The sequence below is a fragment of the Procambarus clarkii genome, chromosome 2 (genome assembly GCF_040958095.1).
Source record: "Procambarus clarkii isolate CNS0578487 chromosome 2, FALCON_Pclarkii_2.0, whole genome shotgun sequence".
Classification (NCBI taxonomy): domain Eukaryota; kingdom Metazoa; phylum Arthropoda; class Malacostraca; order Decapoda; family Cambaridae; genus Procambarus; species Procambarus clarkii.
This window is the reverse complement of record NC_091151.1, coordinates 27,074,996-27,099,698: the sequence shown is the minus strand read 5'-3', so window position 1 is coordinate 27,099,698 and position 24,703 is coordinate 27,074,996. Positions and strand designations below refer to the sequence as shown.

Below are 24,703 nucleotides of genomic sequence, written 5' to 3'. Positions count from 1 at the left end.
TTCCCCATCCTTGTTTCCTTTTTCTCTTTTCGCCCTTCCCTCTCTTTCCCTAGGTGGCAGTTTGCTAAGGCGGACTGGACCCTGTTTTCCCTCAGTGCTACTCTCTCTGACCTCTCCCTTCTGCCCCTCTCTCGCGCTCTCCTCCTTTTTCATGACACTGTCTTCGACGCTGCCCTCCGCTCTATTCCTCGCTCTTCCTCTCGGGGTCCACGGAAGTGCGTTCCCTGGTGGAATGCGGACTGTGCTCGGGCTGTCCGCTGTAAGCGTGCAGCCTGGAAGAAGCACCGCCGTAGGCAGACGACCGATTCTTTTCTTTTCTTTCGGAAAGCGAGTGCGGTGGCCCGTAGGGCCATCCGTACGGCTAAACGTGAATGTTGGGCATCTTATGTCTCGACAATTACGTCCGAAACCCCTCTGGCCCAGATCTGGAAGCGTATCCGCAAGATAGCGGGTAAGTTCGTTCCCGATGTTTCACCGGTCCTTCACCTCCATGATACTCTTGTGGCGGACCCGTTGCAGGTCGCTTCCGAACTGGGTTCCCACTTTTCTTCTGTTAGCTCTGGTCTTCATCTTCCCCAATCTTTCCTTCTTCGTAAACCTGTCCTTGAGTCTCGTCCTTTAGATTTCTGCACTCATCTTCAGCTTCCCTATAATGATCCCTTCTCTCTCTCTGAACTTCGTTCTGCCCTGGCCCTCTGCGGTTCTACGGCGGCGGGCTCCGATGGTATTCATTATGAGATGCTTCGCCATCTCCCTCCGAGCACGTCTCAGTATTTACTGAGTCTGTATAATCGGATCTGGGAGTCGTCGTCAGTCCCTGAGGACTGGCTCGATGCCGTTGTCCTCCCTGTTCGCAAACCAGGGTCTCTGGGTACTTCCCCTAAGGACTTTCGCCCTATTGCTCTCACAAGTTGTGTCTGCAAACTCTTTGAACGTATGGTTAACGTTCGTCTGATGTGGTTCCTGGAACACCATCACCTCCTCTCCCCTTCTCAATTTGGTTTCCGCAAGTGCCGCAGCACGACAGATGTCCTGGTGAACTTGGAGGTCTATATACGTACTGCTTTTGCTGCGAAGACCTCCGTTGTTGCCGTCCTTTTTGACCTAGAAAAGGCTTACGACACCACTTGGCGTTATCATATCCTCTCTCAACTTCATTCTTTTGGCCTTCGTGGTCATCTCCCTCTCTTTCTCCGCAGCTTCCTCTCTCGTCGTTCCTTTCGGGTGCGCCTTGGTACCGCTCTCTCTCCCCCTTTTCGGCAATACGAAGGTGTGCCCCAGGGTAGTGTTCTGAGCACTACTCTTTTTCTGGTTGCCCTCAATGGTCTTCTTTCCTCTCTTCCTTCTGGTGTCTTCTCCGCTCTCTATGTCGATGATCTTACCCTTTGTTGTCAGGGTGATGATTCGCCTCTCCTTCAACGCCGGCTTCAACTTGCGATTGATGCCGTGTCGTCTTGGGCCACAGGTCATGGCTTCAAGTTCTCTACTTCTAAGACTTGTGCCATGACTTTTACGCGGAAACGGGTTGTTCTTCGTCCCTCTTTGTCACTTTATGGTCATCCCCTTGAATACAAAGATTCCGCGAAGCTTTTGGGGTTATTCCTTGACACTCGTTTGTCTTGGTCTCCCCATATCTCTTACCTCCGTGTTGAGTGCTCTAAGTCCCTTACCCTCCTTCGGGTCTTGTCCCATACTTCTTGGGGGGCAGATAGGCGCACTCTCCTTGCTTTACATTCCTCTCTCGTCCTGTCTAAGCTCGATTATGGTTGCCCTGCTTACTCGTCTGCTTCTCCTTCTACTCTTCGCCGTCTTGATGCTTTGCACCATACTGGGTTGCGCCTCAGTTCTGGTGCCTTTCGTTCGACTCCCGTCCTTAGCTTGTATGTTGACACTGGCTTCCTGTCTCTCCAGGACCGCCGTGATCGCTACTGTCTTCGCTATCTTGCGCGGTCCTTGCAACATCCTTCCTCTCGTCTCTGTCGTGCTTTAACTTTTACCCCTCCTGCGGTTCCTGTTCCTCTTCACCACCTCCCTCTTTCTGTCCGGTTATCTCGCCTGCAGGATTCTCTTTCCGTTCGTATTTCTGATGTTTCTCCTCGTGTTGTTCCTTCTTTGCCCCCGTGGAGGGTCCCTCTTCCGCGGTTTTGTACATCCTTGACTCGTATCACTAAAGCTTTTACCCCTCCTACAGTTCTAAAACGCCTTTTCCTCGAGCACTTTTCTTCTCACTCCCGCTCCGTTTCTGTCTTCACCGATGGGTCTAAGTCAGCGGACGGTGTTGGCTACTCTGTTGTTTTTCCTGATCGCACTTATATGTGTCGCTTGCCTCCGGAGACTAGCATCTTTACAGCGGAACTTTATGCTATTCTCTATGCTCTTCGTCTCCTGCTTTCTCGTTGTCAGTCTTCCTTTGTGGTTGTTGTTGACTCTCGTAGTGCCCTCATGGCTCTCGGGTGCTTTAATCCAGTTCATCCGGTAGTTGTCGAGATCCAGCATTGGCTGTTTCTCGTTCACAGTAAATTTAAGTCGGTTGAGTTTTGTTGGGTTCCCAGCCATATTGGCGTGTCTTTAAATGAGCGTGCGGATGCTGCCGCTAAGGAAGCTGTCCGCTCTTGTCCCATCTCTCGTAAAGGCATTCCGTATTCCGACTTTTACCCGGTTATCCATTCCTCAGTCCTTACCCGTTGGCAGGCTTCTTGGTTGTCTGTTACTGGTAACAAGCTACGTACTCTTAAATGTTGTGTTTCCTCGTGGCCGTCCTCCTTCCACCGTAACCGGCGGTGGGAAACAGCTCTAGCGAGGTTGCGTATTGGCCATACTCGCTTAACCCATGGTCACTTGATGGAGCGCCGCCCTGCTCCTTATTGTCCTAGTTGCATTGTCCCTCTTACGGTCGTGCATGTCCTTCTTGAATGTCCTGACTTCCAGGACGAGCGTGTGTCTTGCTTTCCGACCGCCCCTCGCGGTCACCTGTCCCTCGATAGAATTCTTGGTGACTCGGATACTTTTGATATCGTTCGCCTTATGCGTTTTTGTTCTCGTATTGGCATCCTTGGTGATATTTAGCGCCCTCTGATTATTTTGCGTATTTGATGGTGCTACATAGCCTTCCCGGTTTGGTGCCTTCTTTTGATAATTACTTACTTGCTAGCCGTGAAGCAGATGTACTAGTGCTAAGCCTTGTTAGATTTTGATTTGGACTGTTTCTAGCACTTGAGCTAGTAGAGCTACCAGTTTCCGTACTAGAGCTGTTTATCATTTAAAATATACACTATATAATCATACACACTATAATTTGAGTGGTAACTTTGTGTATATGCTGGATTTACCTCAAGTTAGCCCCTCAAAATCACTCTTAGTTGGTACAGAGACACAGATTAACACTCAAGGGTGAAATGATTATAGTTAAATTATTACTATAGTTATGGTAATATTATGTAGACAACACATAATATTATTAGACTAGGTTGCTGTACAACACCAGCGTAAAATGTCTTACCCTTATGCAAGAATTAGTTGTAAATAATATGACATGCAGTAGTTGTAACAGTAATGGTGCAATATTATGTAAACACTTAAAATTATAAAAATCATATACATTATATATGTATATGATTACATTATATGAGTAAATTAGCCTCTTATCAACCTCTTGTAATGAAAAAACACAACTGTTCTTTTGGTACAAGCCTCGGAACAATAATAGTGCTTGTTGTGAGTTCTGTTCACTATTAGCCGAGAATGAAAAAGTTAGGCTAGAAAAATGTATGGCAGTGTCTTCCTGCTATAATTAATGTATATGTAAATACTAGCAGTACCTGGCCACAGCAACCTTCCCTGTCCCCCAGTCCTCCACACCATTCCCCCCTCACCCATCTCCTCGGCCTCCCAACCATTCCCCACTCAACTGTCCCCTCGTCCTCCCCACCATTCCCCACTCCACCATCATCTCTTCCTTAAAAACCATTCCCAACTCCCCTGTCCCTTTGTCCTCCCCACCATTCTCCATTCCCCCATCCCCTCGTCCCCACCATCCCAAACTCCCCTGTCACCCGTCCTTCCCCACCATTACTCCCTCTCTTGTTCCCTCATCCTCCCCACTATCTCTCACTTCCGTCTCCTCGTCATCCTCACCATTCCCCACTCCCTCGTCCGATGCCTTCCCAAATGGTCTGATGTTCCATCAGAAAATTGGGAACATCAAGTGATCTGATGTTCCTATCACTGAAATATAATAAAACCAGTTAAAAAATTAAATGAAAATATGAAAAATTAAAAAAATAAACTGTACTCACAAAATGAACGGTATGGTAAACAACAAAGCTTAATTCCAATGCAATTCAAACAACAAAATTAAATCAAAATGAAAATAAATCAAAATCTATGAAAATTCAATTTATCAATGCAATCAGAAACATTGAAATGGAATTGTAACATTTAGTATAGCATGTGTGTTGCTCATACATGTAACAGATGGTGTTGATTTTTAAGAAAACCATAGTTTTACCTGTCACAGGTGTGGCATCTATAGTTATACTTTTCGAAATGAACGATATGGTAAACAACACAGCTCAATTCCAACACAATGTCACACAAAATAATTAAATAAATAGAATTCTATGAAAATAAAATTTATTAATGCAATCTGAATCATTGAAATGGAATTCGTGACATATTTAGTATAGCGTGCATGTTGCCATTATGTACAACAGATGGCGCTGTTTATCAAAAATGCATGTTTTTACCTGTCACAGGGGTGGCATCTATATAGCAGGTGTATAAAAAGACGCGCCTATTCGAATGCAACGTTGTCAAAATTTCAAAGCAATTAATGAAGGACTTTCAGAGATTACAGCATGTGTAGCCCTTACGTCCATCAGATGGCGCAGTTTATAAAAAAAAGCGTTTTTTCTTGTCACAGGTGAGGCATGTATATAGTAGATATAGAAAAAGACGCGCCTATTTGAATGTAACGTTGTGTCAAAATTTCAAAGCCATCGGTAAAGAGGTTTTGAAGATCTCTCACATGAAAAAACAGTTTTTCAGAAAAAGCATGTTTTTTTTACCGTTACAGACGTGACATCTATATAGTATGCATATAAAAACCTGGCCGGAGGCGAATGGAACGTTGTGTGAAAATTTCAAAGCAATCGGTTAAGAACTTTCGGAGATTAGCGCTTTTAAACAAACAAACATTTCCATTTTTATTTATATAGATTGTGTAAATATTGCACTAATGCGTATATAGATCCTAATCAGGATCTTGTATCCGGTTCGTTGAGGACCATAAATTATGTGGGAAAATCCTAGCAGTTTTTATTCTTTATCTTTTATGAATTATTACATATATACTTTATATTTTAATTGACTCTAATATTATATTATTTTTGTTTGACAATTTTTCTTCTGAGTTAGTTCTTAGTTCTTAGTAAGTAAGTTAGTTAGTATTTGTAAGTGGACTGTATATACTGATTCAGCTGCTAGAACTTATCACACACAATTGAGGGGGGGCGGACAATTTGTAGCTTAAACCACTTGGAAGTGGATCCTTCATAAACCACAAATTATTTACCTAGTTTTTGATATATAAATTATAAATCATACCACATATGGTGGTCTAATCTACTATTATATCAGCAAATTAAATTAATAACTACTAATACTATGTCTACAGTATTAAACACAAAAGGGCATTAGCTGCTACTGTTGATGGGGCCTGCTAAGGCTGTGTAATTGTAGCATCAGTAATGGGTGTGGCCCTGTGCCTCAGAGTGCCACGTAATGGCGGCTGTCTGGAGGCCTACAAGGCTTGTTGTACAGCAGGGCAACAAATTTGTATAATTATGTTGGGAGCCAGCTTCATGCTTCACTAACTTCCCTCACAAGTACCTGTTTGGGATGTAAGGAATTAATAATGGTTCCCTAAACATATAAGTACAGGTATGACTTGGAATATGTGTGTGTAATGCTGAGTAAACGTACTTGTGTGAGCTATAAAGCTCTCTTCATGACTGTCTACCCAGCTAATATTAGTCAAGTGCACTTACAAAATAAAAGTATTAGGCAGTCGGATACTCAAGTGTTCCATTTGTGTGGTAGAGGTGTTGCTGTAGTAGCTCTCTTGGGATAGAGTAAGTCTATTGTGGGAGACTAGTATCACAACCCTCTCTCAGGAGGACTAGTTTCGTGTTTGTTTTTTATGATTCTGGTCTACGTGACGATACTAGGGGAGACGTCCTCAAATGTTTGGTGGTTCTATTTATGTTTAAGGAATAAAGAGTTAAGATATATTCCTGTTGTATTTAATTATATTCAGTCCTAGTGAACACTTTTTTTATTAAGTTTAAACACTAGACTGTTGTTTAAAGGAAATTTGAGTTAATATAAATACGTGACGTCGATGATGTCACGGAATCACTCATTCTCTTTTCCTTTATGAGGGTAACTTATGTTATTATGTGTGTTGGATTTCTGACAATTATTCCTCACCCTTAGTCATTGTTATTCACTTCTGGTCATTGTTCCTCCCCCATGGTTATTGTTCCTCATCTGTTGGGATTGAGTACTACAGATGTTGGAGGTAGCATGTTTGGAGCAGATGCTCTTTTGTTTATGATCTTGTTAATAATATTTCATGTACCTGATAATTGTTTTGTTGTTGTTACTGGCGGAGAATAAAAACCATGTGGACGAAGATTGTTTGTCTGACCAAAACCATAACAGTGGCGACGAGAATTAAACATCGTTGGCAGAGAGCCTGGGTACGAGATGTGGTGTGAGGACCAAGACAGTGCTGGGTACGTCGTGTGGACGAGTGGACGCTTCGCATATAACAGTGGAGTGTGCTACACCGTGGCCGTGGCTACCATGTCAATCGAGCCGTTAAACACTGCCAAGATCTCGTTGGACCTGTGGCTCAGCCTGCTGGAAGCAAACTTTCAGTACCGGGAGATTAAGGAGGACGCCACCAAGAAAGCGGTAATCTTAGTTTCACTGGGTTCTGAAGCATATAGTGTTCTCGGAAATTTGTGTGCACCTGAGCTACCGCACACGAAGACCTATGTAGACTTGATTGCTTTGCTTAAACGTCAGTATGTGGTGAAACCATCATATCACAGGAGTTTGATGGATTTCCAGAAGAGGACGAAAAAGCAGCAGGAATCCGTACAGGATTTATTTGCGGAATTGAAGGCTTTGGCTAACCACTGCAACTTCGGAGCACAGTTGGACGGCAGGGTTAGGGACCAGTTGTTCATGGCAGTGGAAAAGGAGAATTATTTACCTAACCTGGTGGCAGAAAATTTGGATCTACAATCGATGACTTCATGGACGGTGCTCGAGAAGATATTGAACCTGGAAAGGGCTTTTGGAAGTAAGACTTCTACTCAGGAAATTATGGTCGTACAGAGCCAGACCAGATGTACACACTGTGGATACAAGCACATAAGTAGCAAGTGCAAGTTTCGTGCATATATATGCAACTTTTGTAACAAGGAGGGACACTTGCAGAGAGTGTGTAGGGAATATCTGAACAGGAACAACAAGGCCTGGGAGAGGAGACGACCAGGGAATGCAGGAAGAAGAGGTAGTGGTACTGTGGTCAAGGCAGTAGAGGAAGGTAACAGTCTGAAGAAGCTGCAGGTGAGGAAAACCGACTATATTCGGTGAAAGAAAAGGTATGTTCAGTGAAGTCGCAAGTGGTGAATTTTGTAATTAATGGGAAGTTAGTTCCCTTGGAACTGGACACTGGTGCTGCAGTGTCAACGTTGTCTAGAGATTGGGCAGATACCTTGCAATTGAATGTAAAACCAGGTAAAAAATCTTTAAGTGCTTATGATAATGTACCGATTAAGGTCTATGGCAAGGTGTCGGCAAAAGTAGGTTATAATGGAAAAGAAATAAACCAGGATTTTTATGTAGTGGATTCTCATAATCCTAGCCTATGTGGTAAAGATCTCATGGAAAAAGTGGGAATTTTCTTGGCGGGCCTAGATGAATTGTCAATAGTTAAAACAATTAAAAGTGCCGAACAAATGTTAGACAAATATTCAGTGGAGGCAGATAAGCCAATTAATAGCATGGTGGCAAAAATTCACCTGAAAAGTGGGGCTTCACCTAAAATTTTCAAGGCAAGAACAGTGCCGTTTCATTACAAGCAATTAGTAGAATCAGCCCTGGAAAAGCATGTGGCAGAAGGCATCTTAGAGCCAATTACACATAGTGAGTGGGCAGCCCCAATTGTACCAGTGTTGAAGGCAGATCGGAAATCCTTGAGAATCTGTGCAGACTTCAAGGAACTTAACAACCGCATACACTGTGAGAAGTACCCTTTACCTAAGATAGATGAGTTGTTGTCAGTGGTCTGCAAGGGAGCAATTTTTTCTAAGATTGACCTTAAAGATGCTTACTTGCAAATTCCTGTAGAGGAGGAGAGCCAGAAATTGTTAGTGATTAATACCCACAAGGGGTTATTTAAGTATAAAAGACTTCCTTTTGGACTCTCCTCGTCTCCAGCAATTTTTCAGAGATTCATGTCCCAGTTGTTAGTTAACATTGAAGGTGTGGCTAGTTTTTTAGATGACATTATTGTATGTGGAGAGAATGAGGAAGTGCATGATGCTAGATTAGAACAAGTTTTGAATCTTTTGCAAAAGCACAATGTGAAGATTAATAAGGAAAAAACAACGTTGAAGACCAAGGCCATTGAATATCTGGGGTACCATATTTCAGGTAAGGGCTTTACTCCTTCTCACAAAAATGTAGCTGCTATAATAGATGCCCCAGCCCCAACATCAGTTGGGGAAGTACAGTCTTTTGTTGGGATGGTTACATATTTTTGTAAGTTCGTGAAGAACTTTTCAACAAAATTAGCTCCCTTGTATGAATTGATGAAAAAAGGGGCTAGATTTAAGTGGGCAGCAAGAGAGGAAAATGCATTCAGGAATATTAAGCAGGAATTGATCAATTCTCCAGTGCTCACTAATTTTACAGGTAGACTCCCATTAAAACTGGAGGTAGATGCTTCCCCAGTAGGAGTGGGGTGTGTATTATTACAGGAAGTAGATGGTCAGGATAAAGTAGTATATTTTGCTAGCAAGAAATTATCTCCTGCGGAACAGAATTATTCTCAGTTAGATAAAGAAGCCTTAGCTTTGGTATATGCTGTAAGAAAACTGAGGTATTTTCTGCTGGGGAGGAAATTTCTTGCTAGAACAGATCATAAACCCCTGCTAGGATTGTTTGGCAGAGGTAAGCAGATTCCAGTTAATGCCAATGCTAGAATTCAAAGATGGGCATTACTACTCTCTCAGTTTGAGTATGATTTAGAGTTTAAGCCAGGCAAGGATAATGTAGTAGCTGATGCATTAAGTAGATTGCCTGTGACAGAAGAATTAAATTCCAGTATTCCAGTGGAGTATGTTAACCTGGTGGAATTTATGTCTTTTGAGGATATTTCATTCCAGACTATTAGGAAGGCAACTTGTAGAGATCCTAAATTAAGTCTGTTGTTGAAAAATATCAAATATGGTTGGAATGATAATTTGTTATTGTCAGAGTATGCTGCAGTGAAGGCTGACCTTAGTATTCACCAGGATGTACTCTTGTATAGGAATAGAGTGGTGGTGCCTGGGGAACTGAGATGTAAGATTTTGGAACAGCTGCATGTAGGCCATAATGGCATAAATGCTATGAAAGCAGAAGCTAGAAGTTGGGTTTGGTGGCCAAAAATAGACCAGGATATTGCTGAGGTAACAAAAAATTGTCATATTTGCTTTAAGAATTATCAGAAACCCCAAGCCCCAGTACTTTCTTGGCCATGCACTGGAAAACCCTGGTCTAGACTTCATGTAGATTATGCGGGACCTATGGATAATAAATATTACCTAGTGGTGGTGGATTCATACACCAAATTTCTGGATGTGCATGTGTGTAATTCCACCACATCATCTGTAACTTGTGAATTACTAAGGAAAACCTTTTGTAATTTTGGATTGCCAGACATAATTGTCTCAGACAATGCTCCTTATTTTGTTTCTGTGGAAATGGAGGAATTTTTAGGAAAAATGGTATTAAACATGTAACACCTGCCCCCTATAATCCTTCTTCAAATGGTCTAGCAGAGAGAGCAGTGAGATCCTTGAAAGAAGGGTTAAAGCAGGTTTACGGAAGGTACTATTAATACAAGACTTTGTAGATTTTTATATAATCAAAGGGAAAACTGTTCATTCTACTACTGGTAAATCTCCTTCTGAATTACTGTTTAATAGACACTTTAAAGTGCACATGGAAGCAGTAAAGACAGATCCCAATAAAGAGAAATCGGTAACTAGCTTGGCCAGTCAGTTGGCTCAGGGAGAGGAATTGTTGTTTAATGAAGGGGATGCAGTATATGCAAGGAATTTTGGAAGTGGAAAGCCCTGGGTGGAAGGGAAAATTAGGGAGGTCCTAGGCCGCAGGAACTTCACTGTGCAAGTGCAGAGTTTTGGGAACTTTAATTGGAAAAGGCATGCCGATCAGCTCATGCCAAGGTTCACAGGGAATTTTGAAGACCCATCAGGTGGGGGTGGGGCAACTAGTGATATCCATCCTTATAATGAAGGGATAGCAGCACCTGCAGGAGACCGGGAGGCAGAGCAAGGGGCAGTAGAGGGTAATGGGGATACAGTTAACCCTATGGACTCTACAAGGAGTAATTCAGAAGAATGTTTCCCAGAAGTAACAGGTCAGGACTTCCAGTTGAGAAAATCAGGAAGAGTCATACGATCGCCTGATAGACTTAATCTGTAGGGATATAGTTTATTTAAAAGGGGAGGAATGTTGGGATTGAGTACTACAGATGTTGGAGGTAGCATGTTTGGAGCAGATGCTCTTTTGTTTATGATCTTGTTAATAATATTTCATGTACCTGATAATTGTTTTGTTGTTGTTACTGGCGGAGAATAAAACCATGTGGACGAAGATTGTTTGTCTGACCAAAACCATAACATTATCCTTGTTCATTTTTTGTCACCCCTAGTCATTGTTTCTCACCTCTTGTCATTGTTCTTCATCCTTGGTCATTGTTCCTCACCTTTGGTCATTGTTCACAACCCTTCGTCATTGTTCCTCACCCCTAGTTATTGTTTCTCACCCCAGGTCATTGTTCTTCAACCCTGGTCATTGTTCCTCACCCATGGTCATTATTTCCCATCCTTGGTCATTGTTCCTCACCCCTAGTTATTGTTTCTTACCGCAGGTCATTGTTCCTCACCCCTTGTCATTGATCGTCACCCCCTGGTCATTGTTCCAACCCCTTGGTCATTGTTTCTCACCCGAAGTTATTGTTTCTCACCCCTAGTCATTGTTCTTCACCCCATGATCATTGTTCTTCACCTCTGGTAATTGTTTCTTATGACTACTCATTTTTCCTCACCCCTGGTCATTGTTCCTCACCCCTGGGCATTGTTTCTCACCAATGGGCATTGTTTCTCACCAATGGGCATTGTTTCTCACCAATGGGCATTTTTCCTCCCCCCCCCCCTGGTCATTATGACTCACCCTTGGTCATTGTTCTTCTCCTTTAGTCATTGTTTCTCTCCCCTGGGCATTGCTTGCTTCTTATCCATACACGTTGTTCAATACCCCCTGGGCATTTGTCCACCTGTTATCTTGAGGTTATCTTGAGATGATTTCGGGGCTTAGCGTCCCCGCGGCCCGGTCCTCGATCAGGCCTCCTAGTTTGTTACACATCCCCAGGAAGCAGGACCTAGCAGCTGTCTAACTCCCAGGATACCTATTTACTGCTAGGTAACAGAGGCATCATTGTGAAAGAAACATTTTGCCCATTTGTTTCTTCCTGCACCGGGGTTCGAAACCGGAACCTCAGGACTACGAATCCGAAGCGCTGTCCAACCAGCTGTCAGGCGCTCTGTTCTTCACTCTTGGCCATTGTTTCGTACCCATATCAATTGTTCTTCACTTATCGCCGTTGTTCCTCACTCTTGGCCAGTGTTCGCTACACATAGCCATTGTTCTGCACTCCTGGTCATTGTTCACCATCTCTTGTGTTTGTTCCTTTCCCCTGGTCATTCTTCCTTTCCCATGGTAATTGTTCTTCAGCCTCATCTATTGTGCTTCACAAGTGGCTCTTGTTCCTTATCAATGATCATTGCCCCCCCCCTGGGTGTTGTTTGTCACCCCTTGCAGTTGTTCTTCACCCCTAGCCTTTTTTTGGCCACTGACCCTTGTTCCTAACACATGACCATTGATCCACAGCCCTGGCCATTGTTCCCCTGATCTGGCAATTTTTTCTCACCCCCTGGCCTTTGTTCTTCCTTTCTGGCCATTATTCTTCACCCAGCTCATTGTTCCTCACCTCTGGCCACTCCGTCACCCCTAGTAATTGGGCTTTTCCACCTGACCATTGATCCTTACCCATGTCCATTGTTCCTGACCCCTAGCTTGTTGTTTACCCTCATTGTCATTGTTCTTTACACCTGGATATTGCTGCTTTATCCTGTTCTTCACACCTAGTCATTGTTTCTCACACCTGGCTATTGTTTTTCACATTTGGCCATTGGTACTCACCTCTGGCCATTGGTACTCACCTCTGGCCATTGCATTGTTCCTCTTCCCTGGTCATTGCATCATACCCATAGCCATAGTTCTTCATCCGTTGTTCCTCATCCCTGACCATTGTGCCTTACTTTGGTGGGGTTACCTTCTTTTGTTGGGATTCTGGGAATTGTTCTACTCCCCAAGCCCGGGCTGCGGCCAGGCTTCACTTGTGAGAGCTTGGTCCACCAGGCTGTTGCTTGGAGCGGCTCGCAGGCCCACATACCAACCACAGCCTGGTTGGTCCGGCACATCTTGAAGAAAACTATCCAGTTTTCTCTTAAATACGTCCACGGTTGTTCCGGTAATATTTCGTATAATTTCTGGGAGGATGTTGAACAACCGTGGGCCTGTGATGTTCATTCAGTGTTCTCTGATTGTGCCTATGACACCTTTGGTCTTCACTGGCCCATTCCTATCCATATCGTTCACTACAGTAAGTTGTTATTTTACTATGTAAATATGGGCCTTTCCTCCTGCTCATTGTTCATCACCCCAGGTCATTGTTCCTAAACCCTGGCCATTGTTCCTCACCACTGGCCATTGTTCCTCACCCCTGGTAATTGTTCTTCTCCCCTGGCCACTGTTCTTCAACCCTGGCCATTGTTCCTCACCCCTGGTCATTGTTCCTCATCCTGTTCATTGTTCTTCTCCCCTGACCACTGTTCTTCAACCCTGGCCATTGTTCCTCACCCCTGGTCATTGTTCCTCACCCCTGGTAATTGTTCCTCACTCCTGGTCATTGTTCCTCACCCCTAATCATTGTTCTTCTCCCCTGGCCACTGTTCTTCAACCCTGGCCACTGTTCCTCACCTCTAGTCATTGTTCTTCACCCCTGGTCATTGTTCCTCACCTCTAGTCATTGTTCTTCACCCCTGGTCATTGTTCCTCACCTCTAGTCATTGTTCTTCTCCCCTGGCCACTGTTCCTCACCCCTGGCCATTGATCCTCACCCTTGGCCACTGTTCCTCACCCCTGGCCACTGTTCCTCACCTCTAGTCATTGTTCTTCACCCCTGGTCATTGTTCCTCATTCCAGGCCATTGTTCCTCACTAATTGTAAAGTTCTCACCGCTTGTTGGAAATATCCAACACTTATTCATCATTTTTAGTACTTCAATAAATCATCCCTGTACTAATAACAGTAATTCACTATTATTACTAACGTGTAGAAAAACCATATTAATACCTTTCCTACTATACAATTATTCGCCAAATCTCTCCTACTGCGTGGCGTGGTTGCGTCCAGCAACTTAGCAGAGGGAAAGATAACGTCTACATTACGGAAAATTAAGTTCTATTCTCACTTCGCATCAGTATTCTTTCCTAAGAAGTATTAACTGACACTACGTCAACCAGTGATCAAATAAAATTTAACAGTAATCTCTGTTATCCCAGAGCTAACATGGAGTAATGAAATTCTCCCTCCACTTCTCGTCTATATGAACTCTGTTCATATCAATAATTATTCGACGAGAATGCGATTAATATTAGATCCTCCACAATAACCCTAACCTTAATTTCTAGCTTGTGGAATAATTATTAGGTAAATAATTTTCTGTTTCCATTCATCGTGCTTTGCGCATGCACGGGACAAGACAGAAAGGAGAGGAGAGTCCCCATATTAACTTTGGCAGAGAAAAGCAGTGTCCAGGAACTTGCTTATTTCCAGTCCATAATTTACGTCCTTCCAGCAGCAGCAGAAGTCGGAGGATTAGAGCAGTTTCGTTAATCATCAGACACTCGGCTCGGCGACCATAAGTTCCTTATTTTGTTTCATTATACTGATCACGATATTAAACAAATGGGAGTGTTGTCGTTAGGCTGTAGGAAGAACAATCAACTAGTTCGTTTCTTATGTAACAGTTTCCTCAATTTCATTTGGGAAATTATATCTGTTATTCTTATGTAGACTAATTCTATAATCTAACTGCCTTTCAGCTCCTGTGTCCACATCAAGTGAGAAGATGATTCGCTAACGTGAACCAAATTTCCTGATGCAACAAGTTATCAGTGACGCTGGGTAGCAGATGTTTTCGTCTCTCACTTAATAAAGCTAAGCTGTCATAGTATTTAGTAGTCATTACTAACCCTTAGTTTATTATTGACCTTCTATAAAAAGATCACTATATTTACTAACCATTTATTTGCCATTTAATATTTACAGATATTTTCAATATATCCAAATGGCGTGTTGATGGAAATTTACATCTATTTCATTGTGCAATAATATATATTAATTTCCTTGCACTATTATAACCTTTAAAGAGTGTGTGCGAGTTTGGCTCATTAATTTAATTATAAACTACAGTCCTCTTAATGTTCTCACATTAGCGTATTAATTCTTAAGATCCATGGGCACTGATTCCTGGATTTATTTCAATATATTCATTTAATATTATTTTCCCTTTTTTAATACAAAAAGGGTGGTCCTTCAGAGCTATCGAATTGAATGATTTATTTTATTAATATTCTGAGTCAGACTTTCCCACACCCCTGGGCATTGTTCCTCACTCCTGGGCATTGTTCCTCACCCCTCGCAAATGATCCTCACCCCTGGTCATTATTCCTCACCCCTGGCCATTGTTCCTCACCTCTGGCCATTGTCCCTCACCCTTGGGCATTGTTCCTCACCTCTGGTCATTGTCCCTCATCCCTGGGTAATGTGCCTCACCCCTTGACATTGTTCCTCACCCCTGTCCATTGTTTCTCACATATGGCTATTGTTCCTCACCCCTGGCTATTGGACCCGCCTGGGAAGGCAGTCAACTTGGACGGTGATGGTCGTAATACTTTTATTAATGTTATAGAACAGTCGAATTATTAGATTAATAATAAACAAGTAAAATTAGATATTATTGATGAGAAATATGTTATTCAAACTACTTTCACATCTCTAAGAATTTATTTTATGAATAAAAGGAAAATATATTAATAATTGTAACATGCTCCAATTTTTTTTATATTCTATACAGTTTAAATTACAAGTTTGTTGGTTTCGTGTTGGCTTTTGGTATATTGATGACATTTTCATCAGTGTCAAGGATCTTCAAGAGCTTGAACAGATTAAGCGATCACTTACTGAGCCTCAGTACTTCAGTTCACACAAGAACTTGGTATCGACGGTGCATTCCCTTCCCTCGACGTATACGTCAAGACCAGAGACGCCTTCTTCACCACTGAAGTCTACACGACACGAACAATCATGGGAATGTGTGTGGACGGCCTCAGTGATGAGCTCATACATATGAAGACTTCTCACCCACTGCACAAACTGTCACGCAGTGCATTAAGAACTGGAGAGAAGTGTGCAAGACCCAATAAACTATAGATAAAGAAAGAAGTGAGGGCCTATAGTAAAAATTATCTAGATAAATTATATAACTCTAACCCACCACACCAGAAGCCCCCACCTCTCAATTTATATTATAAATTCATCATGAGCGCCAAATACATGACAGATGAAGACATTATGAAGGACATTATATCCAGAGGAGAAAATCCAGTTGACCATAACCAAAAACTTTAACTCATAACCTACTATTAGACCAAAACGACTTAATTAATAATGAAAAACAGCTCAAATAGAACTTTACTGGGGATGTAGACATTGAGACAATCAGCATAACAACCAGTCCTGGTGTTGCTGGGGGCGGCATTGAACTGGACAGTGAGCGGATACTTTCTCATTCCTGTACTGTTTCCGATATCTGTGGAAGAAAGTTTGAAATACAACATAAATGCTCCGTAATTTAGAAAAGGGTCTTAAAATAGCAATTACATAAGAACAATAGAATAGTCAAAATTGTAAGAGGCTTATTGTTCCATATGTGTGAGAGCTTCCTTTAAACCTAACCAAATTAAATGCAGCGCGCCCATCCAGCGGCCAAATCCATTGTCAAGAACAACTACACCCCTCTCATGTAAGTGGGTGTAGTTACACAGCCTTCATGTAAACTGACAAACGAACCTGCATCATTTGCAAGTTCATAAACCCTTATCAACAGATATTATTCTCAAATTATAATTTTAATATAATAGAAATAGTTGGTTTAAAATATAAAGCATGAATGCTGGAAACATTTTCTTTGAAGAATTTGATTTTCTGTAAACGAAATTCGAGGGGTACATAATTAGTTTTCTATTTTTATATTTAACATTATCGTCAATAATATCTCGTATTAATGTAACCACACGTAATGAAACTTTGCCTAACCTAACCAAACCTTAACCTAAAGTAACCTTGGCCTTAATCTAATCATTGATAGAGGGCAGATAATAGCACAAATTATGTATAGTCGTCCCAAATCCATTCCGTTGAGCAGATCTCCCCGAGGACAGGTTATGCAGCCCGTCCTCAGATCAAATCCAGTACCATTAGAATCCCCCCCCCCCCCATGCTCTAACAACCTGGATGGTTATCTAAATATTTGTTATTGTCTGAAGCATATTACGGTAATAATCAAGTAATAATCTTCATGTAAACTGGCATATGAACCTTTCTTGAAAACAGAATATTCTCAAGTTAAAATTGTAACGTAATTGAAATCGTTGTTTTAAATTATAAAAAATGTATCTTGAATAATGTTTTCTTTGTAGAATTTGGTATTCCGTAAATGGAATTCGTGGGTACACTTGAAACAGTTAAACATACATACACATCTAAACACAGACCCAGTTAAAAATATACACACAGACACTGTTAAACATACATGCACAAACACAGATAAACATATACACAGAACACTCACCAAGAAGAGGACATGAAAATAAACAGAAAAAAGTGAGCTTCAAGCAATGTACACTAACATAGATGGGATTACAAATAAAACAAGTGAACTTGGTGAATGGGCATTAGATGAAAACCCAGACATAATAGCAATCACAGAAACAAAGCTAACGAAAACCATAACAAATGCAGTGTTTCTGCATGACTAGTTTGTAGTGAGGAAAGAGAGAGAAGGAAGAGGAGGAGGTGGTGTAGCTCTGCTGATAGGAAAATGCTGGAGTCTTGAGGAGATGGTTATACAGGGCTGTGAAGGTTTCAGTGACCAAATAACAGGTACCACAGCAATTGGAGGACAAAAAATTATAGTAGTAGTCATATATTACCCCCCCCCCCACCAAATGACAGAAGATCCAGACAGGAATATGATAGAAATAACATGGCCACCATTAACATATTAGAGAGAGAGCAGCTTCTGTCGCTAGCAGGAATGGATCTAGATTGCTAATCGTGGGAGACTTCAACCATGGGAAGATAGATTGGGTGAACACAGACCCACATGGAGAACCAGACATGTGGAGAGCTAAACTGCTGGACGTGGCAACAAGAAACTTTCTAAGCCAACACATCAAGGGGCTGACAAGACTGAGAAAAGATGAACCAGTCATGCTTGATCTGATATTTACCCTAAATGAGTCGGATATAAGGAAAGTTAAGTTGGAAGCCCACATGGGAATGAGTGATCACAGTGTATTGATCTTTGAGTACCTGGTAGAGCTAGAATTTGTCTTCCCAAAAAAGAACTAGGAAACAAAGGGCTGGCGCACCAAAAAGGATATTATGAGGAGATGAGAAAATTCCTAAGGGATATACCATGGGACACAAAACACAGAACTAAGTCCGTTCAGGACATGATTGATTATGGCACCCAAAAGATTCAGGAGGCAGTAAATATGTTTATCCTGACCGAGAAGGAAAAAGCCGTGAAGCAAAGGAAGAATCTGTGGTTTAATAGGGCATGTATGGAAGCAAAGGAACTGAACAAATGGGCGTGTATTAACTTTCGGAACAAAACACCAGAATGCAGTGAGAGATACCAGAGAACCAGGAATGAGTATGTTAGTTGAGATAAAAAGCAAGAAAAAGTATGAAAATTACATAGCAAATAAAGCCAAGACCAAACCAAAGCTACTCCACAGTCACACCAGAAGGAAAACAACTGTGAAAGAACAGGTGAAGAAACTAAGAATGGGTGAGGACAGGTACACAGAGAATGAGAGAGAGGTGTGTGAAGAAATCAATAAGAGGTTCCAGGAGGTCTTCACAATAGAACGAGGTGAAGTAACTGCGCTAGGAAAGGTGGCAGTACACCAAGCGGCCTTGGAAGGGTTCGAAATTACTAGAGATGAGGTCAAGAGGCATCTGTTGGATCTCGATGCGAGAAAAGCTATTGGTCTGGATTGAATTTTACCATGGGTATTGAAAGAGTGTGCATAAACACTTTGCTTGCCACTCTCCATAGTGTATAGTAGGTCACTGGAGACGGGAGACCTACCAGAAATATAGAAGATGGCTAACGTTGTCCAAAAATACAGAAAGGGTGACAGACAATAGGCACTGAACTACAGTGTCTGTAACTTGGATACATGAAAGGTGATGTAAAAGATCGTAAGAAAAAAACAAGTAACACGTCTGGAGAGAAGGGACTTCGTGACAAACCACAAACATCGGTGTAGGGAGGGTAAACCTTGCCTCACTGCCTTAACAGAACTCCACGATCAGGTGACAAAGTGAAAAGGATGGGCGGACTGCATTTTCTTGGACTGTCGGAAAGCCTTTGACAAAGTATCCCATAAGAGGCTGGTGCATAAGTTGGAGAAACAGGCCGGAGTAACTTGTAGGGTGCTCCAGTGGATAAGAGAGTACCTAAGCCATAGGAAGTCGAGAGTTACAGTGAAGAGTGAGGCCTCACAATGGCGTGCAGTCACCAGTGGAGTCCCACAGGGCTCTGTACTTGGACATATCCTTTTCTGATATACGAAAATGATCTCCAAGAAGAGATAGACTCATTCCTCTCAATGTTTGCAGACGATACCAAAATTATGAGAAGGATTAAGACAGCGGAGGACAGCTTGAGGCTTCAAGAAGACCTGGACCAATTGAAGGAATGTCCAACAAATAGTTGTTAGAGTTTAACCCAAGCAAATGTAATGTAATGAAGATAGGTGTAGGAAGCAGGAGGCCAGATACAAGGTATCATTTGGGAGATGAAATTCTGCAAGAATCAAAGAGAGAGAAAGACCTGGGGGTTGATATCACGTCAGACCTGTCCCCTAAATCCCATATCAAGAGGATAACATCAGCGCCATATGCCAGGCTGGCCAACATATTAACGGCCTTTAGAAACTTGTTTTAGGGATCGTTCAGAACTTTGTATACAATATATGTCAAACCAATCCTGGAGTATGCAGCTCCAGCATGGAGTCCATACCTAGTCAAGCATAAGACTAAACTGGAAGAGGTTCAAAGGTTTGCCACCAGACTTGTATCCAAACCTGCCAGATACAAGGTATCTGGAGCATGCAATACAAACCTGGAGTATGCAGCTCCAGCATGGAGTCCATACCTAGTCAAGCATAAGGGGGCATATTCATGTATAATTAAAAGTGATTCAATTTGCTTATACATTTATCTATGAAATGGATATAGAAAGGGCTGCAACTGGTCCAAGTTTCACTATCACATCCTAAACAGAAAAGGATAAAAAAAATACACAACGTATTATGCAATGAATTTTCAACATTTTCAAATACTCTCAGGGAACACATGTGGCAACTAAAATCCTTTCTATAACACTCAGATATTACATTTAGCACATAATAAAGGATTGTTGTGATCAGATTTATCAAAAAAGTGTTTAGTGCAATAATATAATTATTCAAAGTTACCCTTCCAAAAATATGCAATATATGATGTTTATAAATTTTTATAAAATCAACAAATGGACTTTTGACTAAAATGTCTACAATGTGCTGTAGAAGCACAAACTCTACATATAAGGTGTAATTTGCATGTAAATTGTTTATTAAATGAAAGCTCTGAAGTACTTTGAAGTTGTAAATTACTTTCCAGAGTAAAATAAAGATCCAAGTTCGGCCACCTGTAGCTGAGCTTGACTTCGACAGATTTCGTTCATAATTGGCACCCTTGCAGATAGGCATCCATTGAGCACGGTGTGCAAGTTTCATGCAAATCCCTTGATAACAAACGAGAAAAAAAATTGTCAAAAAAATGAAAAAAAAAAAAAAAAAAAAATTGCATATATATATATTGCACATACATAATACAATTATTACAAGAGTTTGTGCTTCTACAGCACATAGTAGACATTTTAGTTGACACATGTGTTCCCTGAGATTATTTGAGAATGTTGAACATTCGTTGCATAATACGTTGTGTATTTTTTTTCTCCTTTTCTGTTTAGGGTGTGATGATGAAACTTGGACCAGTTGCAGCCCTTTCTATAACCATTTCATACATAAATTTATAAGCAAATTGAACCACTTTTAATTTACATGAATATGCCCCCTAAGACTAAACTGGAAGAGGTTCAAAGGTTTGCCACCAGACTTGTATCCGAACCGACGGGTATGGGCTACGAGGAGAGACTACGGGAATTAAACTTCTCGTCGCTGGAGGACAGAAGAGTTAGAGGGGACATGATTCACACATACAAGATTCTCAAAGGAATTGACAGGGTAGATAAACATAAACTATTTAACTCAAGTGGGGCACACGCACTAGGGTACACAGGTGGAAATTGAGTGCCCAAATGAGCAATAGAGACATTAGAAATGTTTTTTTAGTGTCAGAGTAGTTGACAAATGGAATGCATTAGGAAGTGATGTGGTGGAAGCAGATTCCATACACAGTTTCAAGTGTAGACACGTTAGAGCCAAGTAGGCTCAGGAACCTGTACATCAGTTGATTGACGGTTGAGAGGCGGGATCAAAGAGCCAGAGCTCAACTCCCACAAGCACAACTAGGTGTGTACACATATCTGCACACAGACACAAATAAACATACATGCACATATCTGCACACAGACACAGATAAACATTCACGCACATATCTGCACACTGACACAATTATACGTACATACCTTGCGTTACCTTGTGATGATTTTGGGGCTCAACGTCCCCGAGCCCGATCCTTGACTAGGCCTCCTGGGGCCAGATTCATGAAGAAGTTACGCAAATACTTAGGAACGTTTTCCTTCTTACCTTCTTCGTGGCGGCTTTGTCGGGATTCAGGAAGGCATTTAAGAACATCGATCTTCCTAAGAACACCGCTAATAACAACGACACCTCCAGACCAGTTATTGCTTTACATAAACTGGATATAACTCAAGCAGTCTCAACAACACCAACCCGAGGATAGATTTAAATGTAAACAAACATTTTTGCTGGCGAGTCTCATCAAGAAGGAATCCATCATTTTAGCTATATATGCATTCTGTGTTTGAAACTTGTAGTAAATATGTATTTTTATAATATTATATTTAGATTTATAATAGCAAAATATTATTCCAGTAGTTATTAAGTAAATAAACACTGGTGAACTTGTAATATGAGAGTAGGTGACGATCATGGGTGGAACAGGAATGCTTGGAAGCATTTGCGATCACCTAATGCCTCTGTTCACCTAGCAGTAAGTATTGTCTCAGGAGATAGTCAGCTTGTTGTGAGGCTGCATTCTGTGGGAGGTGAGGGGGGAACCTCGATACAGGCTTAATATGTATTTAATTAATAATAATAATTCATTGTGTCAGGGACAGGCAGCCAGAGTGTGTATAAAGATGTTAGGCTTATATCGAGGTCCATCCCTCCCAAACATCAGATTACTGACCCCACCAAGGATGGAACTCCACAACAAGCTGACTAACCCTTGGGTTCCCCCTTAGTACATAGTAGGCATCCTTCAGTCTCGGGAAACTATGGAGTTGCTCTCTGGGCGCTTTTCAGGGCGCAAAGCCTGGGTAGGTCGATATGGAGGAGAAGCTGTTACCCATGCAGCAGGTCCCCCCTCTCCACGTTGCTGAAATTATCCAATGGAAAGGCGACGCCAATGCACATGGTTCCAGCACCGTCGCAGGAGCTGCCAGAACGGTGTTGAAGTCAACAACGAACTGCCTTAGGGGCTCCAACTCCGGATTTTTCCTTGAGGTTGACTCCTGAAGCCTTTCCCAAAAGAGGAATATGGCAGCAAGGCAGCGGAGGCTTAGATTCAGGGTTTTCCTTCCCCTAGATGAGCTGTCTTCTCAGGCTAACGAGTCCCATCTACCCGGAGCAGCTGGTTATAAGGCACTAGAGGCACGCCCTCGCCCCTTCTCCTGTCAGTAAAAGTAGTTCCGCTGGACTTAAAGACTAAGCCATCCGTGCAGGCCAGGAGTTGGACTTGGTTGTCAGAGACTATTGGAGATGCAGTGCGGGAGCTTTTTATAGGTCATGGGAGCTCGTCCCCCATTACCACCCCTTGGCTATGATAACCACTTGGAACCAAGGGGTTGTAGTAAGCAACTAAACAACCTGTAGTAGTAAGCAGTAAGGAGTAACCTCTTACCACTAGGTGAACTTGAGCATTAGGTGATAGGAAATGCGCCCAACCATTTCTGTCCTGCTCAAGATTCAAACCCGGAATTCTCGATTGTGAGTCGAGAACCAACAGTGAAAAGAAATGTAGAAAATGAAAAATGTTTGCGGCAGCAATGCCGGAAGACGATGGAAACTATTTGGACAAAACACAGACGTGTCTTGCTATTGCCATTAGTGCCATTGCAGTGCCAGCTTGAGGACCCATATTGCGGACAAATTATATAAGGTTAGTATGTTTTAGTGTTATATTTTAAAATTACATTATAAATAAATGTAAATATAGAAGTGCTGGCAAATCTAATTTTTTATTTATTTTTGTTGTTCGTATTTTTTTTTCCTTTTGATATCAATCCCCGATTTGCATGGAACTTACACACCTTACTGAACTCATGGCTATCTGTAAGGGTGCGAATTTTGAAACAAATCGGTAGACGTCAACCTCAGCCACAGGTGGCCGAACTTTTACCTTATTTTGTTCAAGTAAGTGATTTACAATTACATGGTGACTCTACTCTTTCATTTATTATTGAATTTACATGAAATTTGCACCTTATATGCAGTATTTATGTCTCTACAATTTGACTTAACATTTTATTCCTAAGTCCATTTACTGATTTTATAAATATTTATAAACATCATTTTGTAGTATAATTTTGGGGGGAAACTTTTATAATTTGTATTTTTGCACTAAATTATTTTTTTTAATAATCCTAAATAAAGCTCTTTATTATATGCAAATGTCATAGCTGAGTGTCATAAAAATGATTTCAATTGACACTTGTGTTTGTAGAGTCATTTTAAAAATGGTGAATATTTGTGGAATAATTTTTTTTCTCCCTTTCTATTAAGGCTGCGATGCTGAACCGTAGACCAGTTGGAGCCCTTTCTAATATGTAACACGTCAAAAGAGTTTGATTGAAATTGAAGAACTTTTAATATCCTAAGTTAAGCCTCTTTTTTTTTACAAGCATAGGTATACACAGCCTAAGTTCAGTGTCAGAATAGTAGACAAATGTAATGCATTAGGAAGTGATGTGGTGGCGGCTGACTCCATACACAGCTTCAAGTGTAGATATGAAAGAACCCAGTAGGCTCAGGAACCTGTACATTAGTTGATTGACAGTTGAGAGGCGGGACCAAAGAGCCAGAGCTCAATCCCCGCAAGCACAATTAGGTAAGTACAGCAATATGCTGGTACCCTATTCTGTATGAAGGACCACACAGTGTAGATAAAAAACCAGCTACAAGCTCATCCAGCATCCCGACCTCTCAGGTCATACATCGAATCATGAGAGAACATGAAATGTAAGGCTGATCTATTAGCCCCCACTGACAAAATCTGGGTACAGCACAAGAATATCTTTCAATATTCCTGAGTGTATGAAGTAATTACAGAGCTCAAAGTACCTCATACCATATGGTCTGAAGTCACTGATAACAGAGCAATCACAGATAGTGTTGGAGAGGATGTCCTCTCAAGTAGAACTGAAAACAAGTGATGTTTTTTTCACCCACTGAGTGGGTGAAACCCTATTAACCCATGGAACCACTTATCCGCTAAATTCCGTAAATGCCCAAACTGTTAAACTTCAAAACCCAGCTAATAAATATCATTAAGACAATTGGCGGAACCTTTTACAAGCCGCCGGCTTTTTGTCCTCGTCGAAGCCACTAGATTTGCCCAGTCCTTGGGCAAATTAAGGTAAATATATACAATAATTATCAGTGCA

At 41.6% G+C, this 24,703-nt stretch overlaps 1 protein-coding gene across 1 annotated transcript in view; it reads right to left on the bottom strand.

Moving 5' to 3' along the window:
* Positions 1-15,514: 15,514 nt before the first annotated feature.
* Positions 15,515-24,703, bottom strand: part of LOC123762450 (uncharacterized) — a 234,445-nt gene continuing 225,256 nt past the window's right edge. Inside the window, exon 7 of the mRNA XM_069326780.1 lies at positions 15,515-16,303. Coding sequence (XP_069182881.1) covers positions 16,213-16,303 — 91 coding nt within the window. The 3' untranslated portion in view covers positions 15,515-16,212. The remainder of the gene's footprint in view (positions 16,304-24,703) is intronic.